Source organism: Stegostoma tigrinum, chromosome 6 (genome assembly GCF_030684315.1).
Source record: "Stegostoma tigrinum isolate sSteTig4 chromosome 6, sSteTig4.hap1, whole genome shotgun sequence".
Classification (NCBI taxonomy): Eukaryota; Metazoa; Chordata; class Chondrichthyes; order Orectolobiformes; family Stegostomatidae; genus Stegostoma; species Stegostoma tigrinum.
This window is the reverse complement of record NC_081359.1, coordinates 91737085-91756008: the sequence shown is the minus strand read 5'-3', so window position 1 is coordinate 91756008 and position 18924 is coordinate 91737085. Positions and strand designations below refer to the sequence as shown.

The 18924-nt window shown below is 41.4% G+C and overlaps 1 protein-coding gene across 1 annotated transcript in view; it reads right to left on the bottom strand.

Annotated features, from left to right (window-relative positions):
• Positions 1-14875: 14875 nt before the first annotated feature.
• Positions 14876-18924, bottom strand: part of plekhb1 (pleckstrin homology domain containing B1) — an 85273-nt gene continuing 81224 nt past the window's right edge. The window contains exon 6 of the mRNA XM_059646938.1: positions 14876-16462. Coding sequence (XP_059502921.1) covers positions 16326-16462 — 137 coding nt within the window. The 3' untranslated portion in view covers positions 14876-16325. The remainder of the gene's footprint in view (positions 16463-18924) is intronic.

The window sequence follows — 18924 nt, the reverse complement described above, 5'->3', positions numbered from 1 at the left end:
TAATTTAAGGGGTAATAATAACCTGAGTGATCCTTGCGTATTGTTAATTGGGCACTAGATGGCCCGCATCAGATGCAGGAACCTTGTATAATTAAACTCCAGTGTTGTTTCTTGTATTGCTTTTTATACTTTGACAGAACATTCTACAGGGGTCCAGAAATAAAACAGCACCTAATTATTATCACAAATAGGATTACTTGGACATATACCCTTTGCTAAAGCAAAAGGTATAAAAGTAATTTGTGAAATACTTGAAAACCCAGTTGGGTGAGAGAGATACATGCTCCAGTTTAATATAGCTTTTCAAACATGTTTCATACCTTCCCAGAGGCAAACAAGTACATTTATTGACAACATTGCTGTCAACAGGAGCTCCTGAAGCCAAAAGCACCATTCCTATTAATCTCAGCTAATAAAACATCTTCACCTATGCTTGGTGCACAATGTAAGATGCTGTCAATAGTGAGGGAAGGTGTCAGGAGGGGAGCCTCATGCCTTCCCATTTTCATGGCATGCTGCCACACTGGAGAGAACCTGTATGACACAGCTACCCTCTGGGCAGACAACTGAGCCAACTAACAGCCCAATTAAGCACATTTGGCATCCCTGCCAACATTTTGTTGGTGCTAGAAGGGTCTACTGCCTCATGGTAAACACAGGTAAACATCCAGAACTTTCCCAGTTGGGGGGTGGGGCATCGCTCCTGACCACAGCAGTAAGGCTGACCCTGAAGCTGAGGCTCTGGTCCGAGAATAAGCTCCCCAAATCCTGATCACCAGTGCTTTCTGTCAGGCCCTAACCAAGTCAAACAAGTGTCGGTTCTCACCACAGAGAAACTCTCTCTTTCCTCTTGCAATCTCAACAATAACCACCCCCATTCTCTGGTGCCCTGTGGTAGGAGATATGGTTGCAACAGTAAATCATATAGATGAACAACAATAAAGCCTGTGGTCCCAATAGCTCAGGTCTTTAAAGTTGGTGGATACATGCTCACATCCAGACTCCATTTATTCATCCTATAGGACTTAGGATGAAAAAGAAATCCCCTAGACTTCAGGAATGTGACAACTGTAACTATCTTCAAGGAGATAAACAGGCTGTGGAAACTGTTGTCCAAACCAAAGAAAGTCCTGGCACACATTCTCCCTAATTAGCTATGTCCTGCCAGAGACATGGTGGATTCAGTGATTAGTGGGGAAAAGTTCACACATCATTAAGGTCTGAAAGCCTACTGGATCTTCTTGTAATCAGTCACCCAATTGCTCCCCAGTGGGCATTGATTGGGATAAAGACCCTGTTTGATGACATACTGCTTGCCAGGTTAATTTTTTGGCCAATTGGAGTCCAACAGCTCTAACACTCAACAGTGACACAGACACAGCTGTGGTTGTTGCCAGGACAATATTCCCTGGTTTCCCCATTGACAACCTGCCTATTTTTCCTAACAAGTTGCACTTGGGAGCAGGGGGAATTATGGTTCAGTAGGAGTAAACCTTAAAGTGGTCATTCATTGAAAAGCCTACAAAGATGCTTTGATGCTCCCCATCATTAATTAATCACTGAAGGAACTCAACTGGCAACAGGATGGGAAACTCATGTTTGGCCTTTCTCGTCGAGCATTTAATCCCCTGGAAGATGGCAGTATTCTGGGATGCCACCACTCAACCTTATTAAGTTACCTTCCAGTCTTCAGATTTGCTGGTTGTGAAAGTAGAAGATTCTGGCCACAGTGTTGCTTTAGATCTTCTAGAGGAGTCTCAGACATAGCCTATGTTCCCACGAAAATCTAAGAAAAATATCTTGCACAACATCAGGGACTCATCATATAATTTAATGACCTAATCAAAACATTTGGTTTGGTAAATCATGAGTCTCTGCAGACATTTCTCCAGAGTTTTAGACCGACAATCTTTCTTCTGATACAACGACATAGTGATATGATGGCAACTGTCATGAGTGGAAGATCTGAAATAGATGCCTGCAAAACCCAACAGTCAAGCCAAGTTGTGTGATAGTCCCTATCCTATTTACAATCAGTCGTTACTCACTTCATCAATTAGCAATTACCCTCTGGTGCTTTAAATAATGCCTAGACAGAAAACTCTCTAACTGCAGTTGCCTCTGTATCAAACTTAAGCTGACTACCATGATCAGGCATGACCTCTGGTACCCAGACATATGCTGCTGTGGCATTGCCCACTTTGCACCAGCTTTGCAAGCCACTCTTAATCTCTTCGGTTCACCTGCATACAAAACACTTTGCCTGTCCTTGAATGTTGCAAAGACAAAGCCCATATATCAATCCAAACCTGGTAAGTCAAATATTCCATCCCTTCTACGTGCCGAAGAGACCGTGGAATATGTGGAGCACTTCTTGTGCCTGCTCAGGCACCTCTCTCAGAGGGCCACCACTGATGCGGAGATCTAATAGCTACAGCGACACATGTTTGACACCAAAGGCCTCACAAATCTATGGAAGTTTCATTGTACAGAGTTGTAGTACCATGGTATGATCACTATAGTGAGACCTGGACTTTGAATCAACAACACAAGAGAAAGTCCACCAGCAGTGCCTCTGCTACATTTTCCAGTTTTGTTGGAAGGGCAGTCAAACAAATTTATAGAATCCCTACAGTGTGGAAACAGACCCTTCAGGTCCATACTGAGCATTGGAGCATCCCACCTAGACCCCACCTTATAATCCATCGAAGCTACACATCCCTGAACACTATGGGAATTTAGCATGGCCAATCCACCTAACCTGCACATCTTTGGACTGTGGGAGGAAACCCACACAGATACAGGGAAAATGTGCAAACTCCACATGGACAGTCCCCCGAGGCTGGGATTGAACTCGGGTCCCTGGCATTGTGAGGCAGCAGTGCAAACCACTGAGTCACGGTGCCACCCAACGTTGGTGCCTGTTTCAAAGCCGTTACGATAAGCATTCAGGTGAAACTCCTGAAAAATCTCTCTTGATGGACTGGACAATGTTTCTGGATGCATAAAATGCATTCCGCCGGTGAGATAACAAAATGTGAAGCTGGATGAACACAGCAGGCCAGGCAGCATCTCAGGAGCACAAAAGTTGACATTTCGGGCCTAGACCCTTCATCAGAGAGGGGGATGGGGTGAGGGTTCTGGAAAAAATAAGGAGAGGGAGGAGAAGGCGGACCGAAGATGGATAGAGGAAAAGATAGGTGGAGAGGAGAGTATAGGTGGGGAGGTGGGGAGAGGGTAGGTCAGTCCGGGGAAGACGGACAGGTCAAGGAGGCGGGATGAGGTTAGTAGGTGGGAAATGGAGGTGCGGCTTGAGGGGGGAGGAGGGGGTAGGTGGGTGGAAGAACAGGTTAGGGAAGTGTGTTGAGCTGGGCTGGTTTTGGGATGCAGTGGGGGAAGGGGAGATTTTGAAGCTTGTGAAATCCACATTGATACCATTGGACTTCACAAGCTTGAAAATCTCCCCTTTCCCCACTGCATCCCAAAACCAGCCCAGCCCATCCCCGCCTCCCTAACCTGTTCTTCTTCCCACCTACCCCCTCCTCCCACCTCAAGCCACACCTCCATTTCCCACCTACTAACCTCATCCCGCCTCCTTGACCTGTCCGTCTTCCCCGGACTGACCTATCCCCTTCCTACCTCCCCACCTATACTCTCCTCTCCACCTATCCTTTTCTCCATCCATCTTCGGTCCGCCTTCCCCTCTCTCCCTATTTATTTCAGAACCCTCTCCCCGTCCCCCTCTCTGATGAAGGGTCTAGGCCCGAAACGTCAGCTTTTGTGCTCCTGAGATGCTGCTTGGCCTGCTGTGTTCATCCAGCTTCACACTTTGTTATCATGGATTCTCTAGGATTTGCAGGTCCCATTATCTCCCTCCAGCGAGATTCTGTTTTCTTAAATTTTAAATGGCAAATGTTCCAGAGGAGGTCAAAGAAAGACAAAGACACTCTGAAGCTCCCCATTAGACATTAAGCATTGATATTAATGACTGAAAGGAGCTTGCCATCAATTGTTCAGAATGGTAACAACTTGTTAATTAAGCTATATTATGCCTTGTGTCCAAGAACCTGAATGATGAAGCAGTGTGGTGGCTGTAGAGATCCTGATTTATGATCTGTAATTTGCTGATTTTTAGGTGGTTCAAATCACTCCCAGATCCACGGTTCTGACACTAGACTTATTTAGTGAATGTGAAATGAAGAAGGCACTGGACAGTGGGGATTGCTCTTGGGGCAGTAGTTCTTTCAGAGCCTTCTCCTGGTGGTACCTGCAGGGATAGTTCCTGGGCAAATTGCTCTCCCTCTGGTGAGATCAGGGCCTGCCTTTATAATAATTGTGGGCCTGTTATCTTAGCACCAAATCTATGCTTGCCATTGTGTTACTGGTGTCCCCTTTGAGGCAATTGGCTTCTTGCCAGTTAAGAGTAAGTGTGAAGGTATTTTGATTAAATGGAATGTCCGGTAGCTCTGCAAATGAATATTGATTGTAGTTAAATGTCTGGTATCTGTCTACTGGTTTCAAGATGTCTGGGTTTTTTTTTGTAGCTTGAGGTGGAAATGGTTAGTTTCAGTCTGGAGCGTTAGGTCTGTTTGATGGTTCTCTTCGCGTCAAGGTGTGAATTGGATTTTCAGGCTGCACAATGGTTCCAAGTAGCCAACTGTAAGTGTGCGTATGTGTGTGTGTGTGTTTGTTCCCAGAGCCCCCAGCCCAGCTGCCTTCTTTTTTCACTTTCAAAAGTTTTTGAAAAGCCTAGGGTCTTGGTCCAGTATTTTAAATGATGGGGATTTTTGCTCAATCCTACATGGCAGAGAAGGAAAGAAAAGGGATCAAATCCTGCTCTTTAGGTCCCATGACCCCACGACCCCATGGAACATCGTACCCTAAGTGTGCAAAGATTTGAGGGTCAAGAATGGCCCTGTTCAGCAGAAACGCACAACCTCAAGTGGACATCATCCTAGAACTGCAGGGCAGCCATGATGACAGTGATGGTCATGTGTAATGGTGCCATTGCAGAAACCGATCTCTATTCTGAGTAAGTGACAGCCAGGAGTATACAGTTACAAATTGAATACAACTAAAGGTATTTGAAGGGAAAGTCAATTCATTGATTGTAAGCAAATAAATTGTCTGTGATTTTGGCTGTCACTTGTAGCTCAAACCATGATTTGGCCCCAGTCTAATTCTAAATGACAGGGCCCAGGGGATCACTGTGTTAATAGTGAGTTACAAACATACTTACTAATGTAATTTATTATAACATTAATGTAAAGATGTCAGTATGATTAGAACATACTTTTAGTTTGCACACAATAGTTAACAAAAGGGAAATCCATGATAGGTGAATTTGTTTTTCTTGCAGATAAGAACAGAACAATTTTCAGAAATAGTTCAGTCAATTAAAAGGCTGTCCTTAAATGTCACCCTTTTCATACAAAGTGTAGACCTCACCCACTGCCAGCATCACAATTTACTAGCGATCAAGACTGACCCATATCTTCATACATAATAACACATGTATGGTGATTTAACCTCTTTCCTTCCTGAATCTATGTAAGTTGACAGATAGCTCCCCTTGTGATTGTACATTTTCTGAGATACTGAGTTTATGTATTCACAATCAACAGCCAGAGATGTTAAACTGAGATCATACACTTCCCCACAAGGAGTGAAGAGAAAAATTGGAAAGGAGCCCGACTCAAGGTCTTTTATACAGATCCAAATGTGAAAATAGCCTGCAGCTGGTCACCTGCCTGTCTTCTTAGCTGGAAAAGTGGTGTGCAGTTGGAAGGGAATTTAATCAGGGAAAAATGAAAGGAAAATCAGCATTAATGTTATATTTTATACATTCAGATGTACAAGTCATTACAGCCCTGAGGACTTGCCATCCGTCACTAACTTACATGTAATGAGGTTGAGAAGCTTAACTTATAATAGATTGATGGTATTGCCCAGTTATCTAGGATGTGTAAAAGTCATGAAATAGCACAACATGGGGGAAGGTATTTTGTCTCATTGAGTCTCTTTTGAAAAGCAATCCAGTTAACAGAACTTCCTGCTCTTCCCCAATACCCCTGCAAATTTGTCTTCTTCAAGTACCTCACTTACCTTTCTAAGATTGGCATTAAATCTTCATCCATTACCATATTAAACAAGGTATTTGAATTCTTAAGTGCCATTCATAGTTAAATCACATTGAGAAGACAGAAGAGCCTAAGATCACAACAACTTGACATTAAAAAAATCACTTCGTGTCCACGGGCCCCACTGTTCTCTGATATCCTTCCCAGTTTAATTAGAGTGATGTCAGGTCTCTACTTACAATGAGACTTGTACGTTGCTTTTTCACCTTGGTCCAAATGAACAGCTCAACTATTTCTGTTGGCTGGGAAGACTTTTTATGAAATGAGTTGCCCAAACAGCTTCTAGTAATTTTTTTGCTGTCACTGTCCACAGTGTGGATCATGAAAAGATTCACAGCAGGACTTCTCTCAAAGTGGTCAAACATCGAAATACTGTGGAATATTAGGTAATTCAGAAAAGCCAGGAAGGGTTGGACCAATTATGCATTTGGGAACTGAACAATAGCAGGGGTATCCAATATACTACACATAAGAAGGAACTCAATGTTACCTGTCTGTCATGACAGGTGTTGAAATAGCTAAAGACAAAGCTGAAAGAAAAAGATATTTTACAATCCTCAGTGGCCAGATACTTTTGTGAAACATTGGCCCTGCTTTTTTTGGATGAACTGTTTGAGCTTGCCTCCACAGGGTTGGGAAGTCATGATCTAATTTTACAGCTGTTAAATGTCTCAAGCCTTGGCTTCTGCTCTTACCTTTGTGAATGTCTCACCTCCGAGAGCTGGTTGCCAATCACTGGGAGCATTGGCCTCTGCTGGGGTTGCAGCCAGTCTCCGACAAGGAGCTATTCTAGAGGCTGAACTCTATATGTTTAAGGGGGGGGTGTGGGGTTTTGCTGAGCCCAGTCAGACAGGCCCCAGCAAAGTATGCAAGTCTGGGGGTGGATGGGAAAGCAGAGGAAATGACCATTACCTTTTGGAGGGGTGCTTCTGAATAGAAAGGAGTCCCTTTCCTGAACCCAGGCTACCAAAGTTTACAAGCAGCTTCAGGAAGCAGCTTTTAAGGGGCCAGTAAATTGACTCTAAGGGCCTCAAGTAGCCTATAGGGTGGTATGCCGCTTGTCAATTAACTCACCACTGGTAAAATTCTAATAGGTTGGTGTTTATGTGATAGACAGAGTCACCTTGCCCCATTTCCCACTTTTAACCCTCCCTAATGCCTGCCAACTCATTCCCAGCTTGATGATTGCTTGAGACAGAATCCTTCATGATGTTATAAAGAAATCTGCATGTGGACCTGGGTTACTATAACTTGCAAGGCTATGGGCCAGGTGCTGGTAAATGGGGTTAGAATGGACAGCTGATTATTCAGCCTGGTGCGGGCACAATGGACTGAATATTCCGTTTGTGCGCTGTAAATTTCTCCAGTTCTCTCTAACAGCCCTCCTCCTTGGCGACTATTTTGATATGAGCTAAATTAATTTCATGTTTGCTGGGTTACACCCTGGAAAGCCTTATGCAGCAGACTTATAGGAACAGTTACAAGGCTCTCGCAAGCTGTGTGGATATGAGTGGGGACTGCAGGGAAGATGACCGAACTGACCATGGTGCCCTGTTACAGGGAGTTGTTCAAATGGGAGAATAAAGTAAGAATGTAGTAGTGGTAGGGGAAAGTATAATTTAGGGAGAGTTAGATATTGGTCTCAGCAGCTGTGAGCAGGAGTCCCAAAGTGCTGCATTGTCTGGATTAGGGACATCTCCTTGAGGCTGAAGAGTGACTTGGAATAGAAGGAAAGGGCTTCAGTCATTGCTGTTCATGTTGGTACCAATGACATTGGTAGGATTAGAAAGGAGGTAACCCCGAAAGATTTTGAACTGTTGGGAGCTAAACTGAAGTGTAGAACACCCAAAGCAAGAATTTCAGGATTACTGCCTGAGCCACTGGCATACGGTAAATATTAAGTCATGGCATTAAATGTGTGGCTCAAACATTGATGTGACTGGAATGGGTTTCTGTTCATGCAGCATTACTACCAGACCTGGAGTAGGAAGGGGATGTTCTGGTGGGATGGGATTCACATGAACCATACAGGGACTGGTGTCCTACTGAATAGAGTAATTAGGGCTGTAGAGAAGACATTAATTAATTAGATGAGGGAGTGTTTGGGAGATGGAACATGCAGGCTTACAAAGCAAAATGATGTTAGCATCACAGGGCAGCTATTTCAATGGCAATACTCAGTGGGAAAATGTGAACAAACATAGAAAAGCAGCAGCAAATAGGGTTAAGGGGAAGGAATGGTTAAAAAGATCAAGACAATGGATCTTTACTTGAATGCATGTAGTGTTTAGAAAAACATGTGAACTAACAACATAAATATATGTGAATGTCTATGCTCTTATGTGACCTTTGGAAAGGAAAAATGGGAAGGAAAGGGTTTTGTTTTAATCGTTCATGAGTTGAGGGAGCACTGGCCAGGCCAGTATTTATTGCTCATCCCTAATTGCCTAGATGGCAGCTAAGAGTCAACTACATTGCTGTGGGTCTACAGTCATGTGTAGACCAGACCAGGATGGCTGTTTTCTTCCACTAAGGATGTTAGTGAGCACCATGAGTTTTACTGACAATCAGCAATGGATTCCTTGTCACTATTAGGCTCTTAATTCCAGACTTTTTCTGAATTCAAATTCCACCAACTGCCATGGCAGGATTTGAATTGGGTGCACAGAACATTACCTGTGTCTCTGAATGAACTCTTCAGTTGGTTGTGGGGGAGCTTTGTTAGTACAGGATATATTAAGTATAAGGGCAAACATTGGTCTGGGATTTTTTGGTGTATAATCCATACGGTGGAGGTAAAAAATCAGAAGGAGAGGGAGACATTGGCTGTAATCTATATACCCCCTAATAGACACTATAATGTAGGATAGATAATAAATTAGGAGATAATGAAGACATGTTAAAAAAAAGGGAGAGCATTTATCATGATTGGCTTTCATCTTCATGTGGATTGGGAAAGTCAGTTTGGCCAAGAAAGCCATGAGGAAGATTTCACTGTTTGTATTCAGATCAGTTTCCAAGAACAATATGTTGTGGATCCAACCACAGTCCAGGTTGTTTTGGATCTGGTGCCATGTTATGAGGTAAGCCTAATAAACAAATGATCTTCAGAGTAAAGGATTCCTAGAAAGTAGCGACCATAACATGCTAAAATTTAGCATTCAGTGTTGAAATTGCAAAACTGAAGCAAAAACAACTGTACTGAGCTTAAATAAGGGTATCTAAAAAGGAGTGAGGGCAGAACTGTCTGGAGTAAACTGTTTAAGGAGTTTAGTAGCAAAGACAGTTCAGGAGGATATTTAAGAAAATAGTTCATTGTTCACAACAAAGTGAGAAATTCCAGTGAGAAAGAAGGATTCTGGGAAAGAGATGAGCTAACCATGATTAACCAAGGAAGTTAACGATATCATCAAATTGTGAAGGGGAATAAAGGTGTGTCAAGAAGTAGTGGCAAGCCACAGGATTGGAAAAATTTTTAAAAGTTAACTAAAAATAATTTTTTAAAAAAGAAAATAAACTTTGAGGGTAAACATGCAAGTAATGTCAAGATAGATTGCAAGAGCTTCTTTAACTACATAAAAAGGAAGAGAGAGGTCAAAGCGAATATTTGTCTCTGAGAGAATGAAGCTGGGACAATAATAATGGGGAAGCAGGAAATAGCGGAGGAGTTGAATGAATACTTTACGTCAGCCTTCATAGTGCAAGATACTAATAACATTCCAAAGTTACTAAATGTTCAAGGGCGTAAAAGGAGGAGAGGAAATTAATACAATAAACATCACTAAAGAGTCAGAGAATCATAGAGTCATTTGGCATGGAAACAGACTCTTCAGTCCAACTCATCCATGCCGACCAGGTATGCTAAACTGAACTAGTCCCATTTGCCAGCAATTGGCCCATATTTCTCTAAACATTTCCTATTCATGCACCTGTCCAAATGTCTTTTCAATGTGGCAATTGTACCACTTTGTCTGGCAGCTCATTCCATTCACTCACTACCCTCTGTGTAAAAAAATTGCACCACAGTTCTCTTTTAAATCTTTCTCCACTCACCTTTAAACTTATGCCATTTAGTTTTGGGCTCCTCTGCCCTTGGAAAAGGTCTATGGCTATTCAGCTTATCTATGGCCCTCATGATTTTATAAACCTCTATAATATCACGTCTCAGCCTCTGACATTCTAGGGAAAGAAGTCACAGCCTATGTAGCCTCTCCTTATAATTCAAACCCTCCAGTCCTGGCAACATCCTTGTAATTTTTTTTCTGTCCTCTTTCTAGTTTAACAACAGCTTTCCTATAACAGGGCAACCAGAGCTGTACACTGTATTCTAAAAGTGACTCCATCCATGCCTTGTACAGCCACAACAAGATGTCCCAACTCCTATGTTAATGCTCTGACCAATGAAGGCAAGCATGCCAATTGCATTCTTCACCAGTCTCTCTACCTCCGCTTTTAAGGAACTATGAATCTGCACCCCTTAGGTCCTTCTGTTCAACAGCTGTCACAGGGACCTACCTTTAACTGTGTAAGTCCTACCCTAGTTTGCTTTACCAAAATGCAATGCCTTGCATTCATCTAAATTAAATTCCATCTGCCACTCCTTGGCCCATTGGCCCACCTTGATCAAGATCTCATTGTACTCTTAGATAACTTTCTTTACAGTCCACTATATCACCAATTTTGGTGTTATCCACAAATTTACTGACCATACCTCCTATATTCTCATCCAAATTATTGATATAAACGTCAAACAGCGCTGGACCCAGAACTGATCCCTGTGGCACACCACTGGTCACAGGCCTCCAGTTCAAATAACAACTCTTTACCACCACCTTGTCTTCTGCCAATTTGGGCCAATTTTGTGTCAAATTGGCTGTCTCTCCCTGGATCCCATGTAATCTAACATTACTAATCTGTCTACCACATGAGACCTTGTTGAAGACCTTGCTAAAGTCCATGTGGATAACATCAACTGCACTGTCTTCACCTATCTTCTTGGCAATCTTTTTCAAAAAAACTCTATCAAGTTTGTGAGACATGATTTCCCACACACAACACCATGCTGACTATCCCCATTCAATCCTTGCCTTTCCAAATGTATGTAAATTGTATCTCTGACAGCCTCTTCCAACAACTTACCCATCACTGATGTCAGATTCAGTGCCCTATAGGTCACTGGCTTTTCATTGCAGCCTTTCTTAAATAATGGCACAATATTAGCCATCCCAAAGTGCTAAGGAAATTAATGGGGCTCAAGCTCAATGTTGAGTGCCCCATCTGGTTCAACCCTTTATGACCTTTTAGCCTTTTGATACATCTGAGTGACTTACTGGGCCATTTTTGAGGGCAGTTAAGAGTCAACAACATTTCTGTGGTACTGGGGTAACATGCAGGTCAGACCAGGTAAGGACTGGGGTGTTATAACAATCATTTCATGGTCATCATTAGGTATTAAGTCCAGATGTTTATATCCTGTCATGGTGGGATTTGAACCTGGGATCTCACCGCGTTTCTTCAGTCTCCTGCTTGTTTGTGTCCATGGAATTGCCTGCCCCACTATATTCTGATTATGAGCTTGCATCAAGTTAGTCATACGGATAGTAGTGACTGTCAAGGTCATTTCAGACATGAGCCTTTGTCTTGAGTATATTCCATGGAGCATTAGCAACATTATTCAATTTGCAGTGTATAAATGTGTCAAGCAGGTGACTGATGATTTATTTGCTCGAGCCAGCAACTCGCTCACTTTCCCTGTCGCTAACTGGCAATAGCAGCTTTTACAAATTACAGGTTTTCCCTGGAGTATTCTTGTTGCATACATGTAGCAAGGCTCTCATTTCACCCAAGCCAGTCTATGCCTATCCAGGACAGGATCATGCAGTCATTGACAACTACATGTAAGAATAATAGAGGTCAGAGGTTACGCTTTGAAGTTTTGGAATCCAATACTGAGTCTTAGAGTCTATAAAGTGGCTAAGTAGAAAACAAGGTGATGCTCCTGCAGCTTAGATTGTGTTTTGCTGTCACACAAATAGCAGGCAGATCAAGGACAGAAATGTTATGATGGGAGCAGGGTGGTACAGTAAAATGACAGGCAACTGGAAGGTAAGGGTGATTCCTATGGAGGCGTGGAGGTTTTCTGCAGAGGGGTCAAACAGGCTGTATTCAGTACTGCAAATGTGAAGGAGACCACATTGTGAGCAGCAAATGCATTAGGCTAGATTAAAAGAAGCACAAGTGAAATGCTGCTTCATCTGGAAGGAGTGTTTGGGCCCACTGAAGAAGGAGGAGGTTAATGGAACAACCACTTCTGAAGAAGGGTCACTGGACCTGAAATGTTAACACTGACTTCTCTACACAGATGCTGCCAGACCTGCTGAGCTTTTCCATCAATTTCCATTTTTGTTTCTGATTTACAGCATCTACAGTTCTTTTGGTTTTTACTCTTGTCTAGTTTTACATAGTGGAATATTAAACACTTTTCATTCAGGTATTGCCTGATCAGAATTAAATTTCCTCCAAAACCACTGGGCAATATTACATAATTTAATCAAAAATAGAACATCTGCTGGAACACAGGCCAATTTGAAAATAATTAAGATGATCCCATGATACAAAATTTGGAAAATGTTGGCAATCTGAAAATAGGCAAAAACTTGTGTAAATTCTCAGCAGCTTTGCCAGCACCTGGAAAAGAAATTCAGGCAAAGCTCCAAAAGTATCCTTTTAATCAGATGCATTTTATCTTATATAATTGTCTCATAGTTGAATTGCGTTCAGGAAATCTATGAAAACAAACATAAGCATGACATGTATTAACAGAGCCTAGCATGCATTGAGAATTGAATATAAAGCCTAATTGGGTGGAGTCCAAAAATACATTCAGCATTGTCCCCATTTTGTCAAGGTCATGTTCTGCTGAAGTATCCTTCCAATCACATTATGGATTATGTACAAATGTAAAATTTGCCTAAATTAGGATAAAGAATTGGTACTCATACTCTATATTTCTCCTTTAGGTATGCAAAATTTAAATTTTAACTTTTTCAACCTTTATTCAAAAACAGCAGGCAGAGTATGTTTAGGATCTGCAATTGGGGAAGCTTTTTAATGACTAATATGAGTTATGCCATAAAAAATCCATTAGTGAAATCAGAAAATGCAGCACAAGTCAAACTGAGGTTGTTTATCTTTAAAAGATGTTACGAGAATTACAATTATACAGAAGAAGATTTACATTCGTTCTGAGATAGTAAGAACCGCCGATGCTGGAGTCAGAGATAACACAGTGTGGAGCTGGAGGAACACAGCAGGCCAGGCAGCATCAATGGAGCAGGAAAGTTGACATTTTGGGGGTCCTGACCCAAAATGCCAACTTTCCTCCTCCTCTTATTTTCTTTCTGCTGTTTCTGAAACTGTTAGAACAGGTGCAGTTTGTGGAAGGTTCCTTTGAGATTTAGATGTCAGGATACTGTTATTTGGATGAAGGATGTTCAGAGAAATATAATCCTACTTAGTGTACTGGCTGCCTTGACACAGTTAAATGATCTCTAACTCTGCTGTATCTGCATCTACATGCAGCCTGTGGGAAATATTAAATGTACATCACCTGAAATAAAGGTTTTGGTTGAATGCAGGGTATTTAACAAACTCAGATGTAGAATATTATCTGATTCTCCTCTAGTGATTAATGTGAAGTGACAATATGGTCACAAAACAAGATATAATGAAGATGGTAAGAACTGCTGATACTGGAGTCATGAAGTCATGGAGTAATGAAGATGCAGTTGTTCAAAATTCCTTGTTATGTCCCCAGTACAAGAAAGATTGTATATTGCAGAGCAGTTTTCACTCTGGAGTTTTACTTACTGCTAGTGCGCTTACTGGGGTCAACACTGACTTGTATCATAATGTAAAATGAATGATAGTGAACTGGTGGACTGTTTTCCAGATCTCCCATTTTTAAAATTACATTGCAAGGACATTAAGGACAACCAGAAGCAGATGGTCAGCTTTACTTAAGGAAGTGTATTGATGTGTTTCAAGGTCAGCAGATGTAGCATTAAAATTTTCACAAAGCTGAGGCCAGAGATTAGTCCCTAGTAAATATCTGACAGTAAATGGACTTCCCTTAACTCCCAAAAGTATGATTGTATTTCTCTGTTCACTACAGACTGTTGAAGATATTCTTCCCAAATCATGACGTCAAATGGAAATACTTCCAGCGCTATTCCACTTTCAAATAGGAAATTCGCACCTTCCCTCTTTGGAATGGACAGGATGGATTTCACTGCATGTGAGAAATTTTGTAAGTGTAGTAAAGAGAAAACCAATGCTGAGAACCAGTTAAAGCAGGAATCTGAGATAATGGGAACTGCAGATGCTGGAGATTCCAAGATAATAAAATGTGAGGCTGGATGAACACAGCAGGCCAAGCAGCATCTCAGGAGCACAAAAGCTGACGTTTCGGGCCTAGACCCTTCATCAGAGAGGGGGATGGGGGGAGGGAACTGGAATAAATAGGGAGAGAGGGGGAGGCGGACCGAAGATGGAGAGCAAGATGGAGATGCTCTCCATCTTCGGTCCGCCTCCCCCTCTCTCCCTATTTATTCCAGTTCCCTCCCCCCATCCCCCTCTCTGATGAAGGGTCTAGGCCCGAAACGTCAGCTTTTGTGCTCCTGAGATGCTGCTTGGCCTGCTGTGTTCATCCAGCCTCACATTTTATTATCTTAAAGCAGGAATCTGCTGTGTTTGGAGTAGGTGCATGTAATTTGGGTAAGAGGGATATTCCTGGACTCCTGCCTCGTATTCTGTGTCCATGCCTATTGGCTGTCCAGAGGAGCAGCATCTTTAAAAACCTGGTGCAAAGACCTGCCACAGGCCCTCGATGGAATGAAAGGTGGGGATCAAGAAACAGGCCAAGACTTTACAAGCATGGCAACAATTCATATATCCAACCTCTGCTACCACCAGCCTCCTCACTATGACCACCAATCTCAGTGATCATAGCCAGGAGAAAACTGTGCCCCCTGTTTGCTTTCACTTTTCTCACCAATCATACATTAGTTATTCAAATATGGGCGAGGGTGACAAGACTTCGACGTTTAACACAACGAAATCGTACCAGACCCAAAACATTAACTCTGTTTCTCTCTTCAAAGATGCTGCCAGGCCTGCTGAATTTCTCCAGTATTTTCTATGATTGTTTCAGATTTCCAGCATCTGCATTATTTTATTTTTACCTCATCATTTAATTGTCAGAGTACTTGAAAATTGCTTGGACTGAGGAATGATTAATGTTGTTGACATTTCATTTTAAGGAACAGACAAAGCTAAAATTAAAGCTGATTTGGGATAAAATCTAAATAGGTTAAATGACCACTTGAGTAACAAAGTTTACATTCACACTGGTAGAACACACTTTACATCTGAATCACTTCAATCTACCTTTTCTGCATATCAAATAATAAAATGCTTCTTCAAGCATAGTCTTGGACATCCTCCTACAGGGCTCAATGTATAACACTGAAACTTTATCGAATGTGTTTTGGGCTGATTGTTCCTGCATGTACATCTGTTGCTGCTCATATGCTGTGCTGCCCATCATTGCCATCCCAATGTGCAGAATTTCTAAGCAGAAGTCAGTTGCTTACCAACAGAGGCAGCCAGTGGAAAAATCATTGTCTCTGTTGGCCAAAGTTTTTCCATAGCCTTCAGGAATCAAAAAAATTGGGGTTGTTTGTTGAGGAGGGGTGTGTCAGAGGGCAGTTAGCGAAATGAATCAGGAAAATATTGTCTGTATCCGCACGAAACAGTCACAGATCATCACACGTTTAAGCAGAAACTGCTACTTACATCTTAACAGAAGAAATTTAAATTTTCTGTAAAGAATATAATTTAGCTTTCACCTATATTTTTCAAAATGCTGCATTAATACACTATGTTTAAGTGTAGTATATTTAAGTGTAGTATAGTTCCAAAATCAACATATATTCTGTGCATTAAATCTTTGGATATTCAAGTTTGCTTGAAACCAAAGTCTAGGCTAATTATTTCATGACTAATTGTACCGATAGTCTATATTATTTTCTAAGTAGTAAGTAGAAGCTTACACACACAAAAACCATTGTAAAGCTGAAGTAAATGCAGCAATGGGAAAGTTACTGCCTTCATAGCAATGCTATTTTAGAGCCAACATGGTGACCACATCAGTGACCTCAGCACAGTGCCTGTCACAGCCCCAGCAAGCATCCCCAGTGCAATTTGTCCACCTGTGCTGCAACATGGATTCTGATGGACCCAAATGTGGCTCGCTCCCGGCCCTGAGAGAGAAGAAAAACACAAAATTTAATGTAAAGTTATCACATTTGTGAGTATCTAACCATTTATTTCAGTTTTTTATTTATAATCAGGTGTCTGGATCGAGCTGGCAATGTGGATGTTCCCATGGCATATCAACTCTTCAGGTGGCCATGGAGTAGGAGAGGCAGAAGGGCTGCCCCACAATGTCCCTAATCATTCTCCAATGGACTGGATAAGCAGTATTGGAAGGATTTACCTCTAACGTGGATGCCTCATTTGAATACTAATTTGGCTGCTTGTCTGTTCTGCTTGACATTTCTTGTTGTTCAAGTACGATGGATGTCCAGCGTAAACTAATATTAAAGTTAACTATATTTGATAATTTTGGCGATTTTAAGTTCGCTTAAGCCTTTGTGCCAAAGGTAATTTTTCTCCTCAGCACTATTACTTGCACCAAAAATTTCTTAACGGGAATTCCTCAGTCTGACAAGTTTCAGCAAGAAGAATTGAGGAGAGGAGTCAGGTAGGTCAGAATGAATGAGAAAAACTTTTGACCAACTTGTAGCTAACAACTGTAGATGGAGATGAATTTAGTCTACACTGTCAGATGATTAGGTCAGGGGCAGTCTCCTTTTCTGAAAATAAAAGCTACAATGGCAAATTTGAAGGCACCTCCACGATATACAAATACATGACTAACCATAATGTTAGATGCCTCCTTGGAAACACTCTAATTACTCTGAATGGCATGGATGAAAAATACCTGCCAAGGTACTAGCCAGTAACGACCTGACTGAAACCCTCCATGCAATTATTTGATAGCCCTGGAATCAGAATAAATTGGGAATGGCCTTGTTAAACATATCTTCTCTGTGTCTGCTTCAACAGAAAGCATGATTTAAAACAGTACCCTTCGCTGGAAGTGTGCTCGGAGGTATCATGAGATGTATACTCTCAATGACAACAGTCACGCGAAACTTGGCCTTTCCCCCTCGGATCAATTTCACGATGCTAAGTGGAAGGTAGCACCAGAAAGAATTATGTGACTAATACAACAAAGTTACTTGTTTGATTAAAAATAGCTGGATGAACATCTTGCTCGGAAAGCCGAACACCGAAAGCTTGAGATTTCAAATAAACCTGTTGAACCGTAACCCGGTGTTGCCTGACTTTAAAGAAATTTGGCTTGGATCTGTGTAAGGGGTTTTCAACTTCGTTTTGGTTAAACATTTTCATAATAAATGTGTTGCAAAATTCTGTGAAACTCCAACACTCCCTCCTTCCTCCTGTCACACTCTATATGGCACAAAAAAAACAAGTTAAAATTGGATAAATGAAAATGGAAATGCTTTAATGATCATTTTTAAATAAAACTAAGAACAATATGTTTTGAACATTAGAAATATTTGACGCAATATTGAAATGACCTGAAAATTGTGCAGAACCTTCAGGAATGCTTGTGAAGTCTTAGATTCTGAACAAATAAACAAGTAAGAGTTGGCCATTCGAAAGTGTTCTGCTATTCAACAAGATCATAGCTGAGCTGATTATAAGTACAGGTGAACATGCCTACCTCCTCCAACATCTACACTCCCTGGCTTAAGAAGAATTTATTTACCTCTGACCCAAAAATATTTTAGGCCACAGCTTCCTTGCCTTTCAGGAAAGAGCTCCAAAAACTCGTTTCATCTTATATGCCTTTATTTTCCATTATCAGTTTTCCCCTTAACTCACTTTCTATAAGATCAATACTCACTTTAACTCTTTTTCAAAATTACATATTGAAATTCTTACTACCTTTTGTATTTATATCTATTATTTTCTTACACTTTCGCTGCCGGGGAGGTAGTGGAAGGAGATACTATAGTCACTTTTAAAGGGCTTCTTGATAAATACATGAATAAGATGGGAATATGGTGCCCAGAAGAAAAAGGGGTTTTAGTTGTGATGGTCGGCGCGTTAGTGAGGCTTGGAGGGCAGAAAGGCCTGTTTTGGTGCTGTAATTTTCTTTGTTCTTTGTAATTAATAATTTGTTAATTTTTCAAATAATCTTATTTTTATTCTATTTAATTGTCTGGTCTACCACCTACCTTAGCAAAATTAGATGCTTTTTCTTTTACTTCAGCACTATCTTTAACCTTAACGAGTTAACCACAGATAATGAATCCTTCCTTTGGAAATGTTGTTATGCTTTGAATATAACTGTTGTGTATTCTGGAATATGCCCTTTATGTCTGCTACTACATGTCTAGTGACCTGTTCTTCAAACTAATACCAGTCAAAAAATATTGATCTGAAAATGTTGGATAGAACATAGAGCATAGAACTTAGAACAATACAGTGCAGAACAGGCCCTTCGGCCCTCGATGTTGCGCCGAACTGGGAACTAATCTAAGCCCCTCCCCTCACACTATCCCATCATTATCCATGTGCTTATCCAAGGATTGTTTAAATGCCCCTAAAGTGGCTGAGTTAACTACAT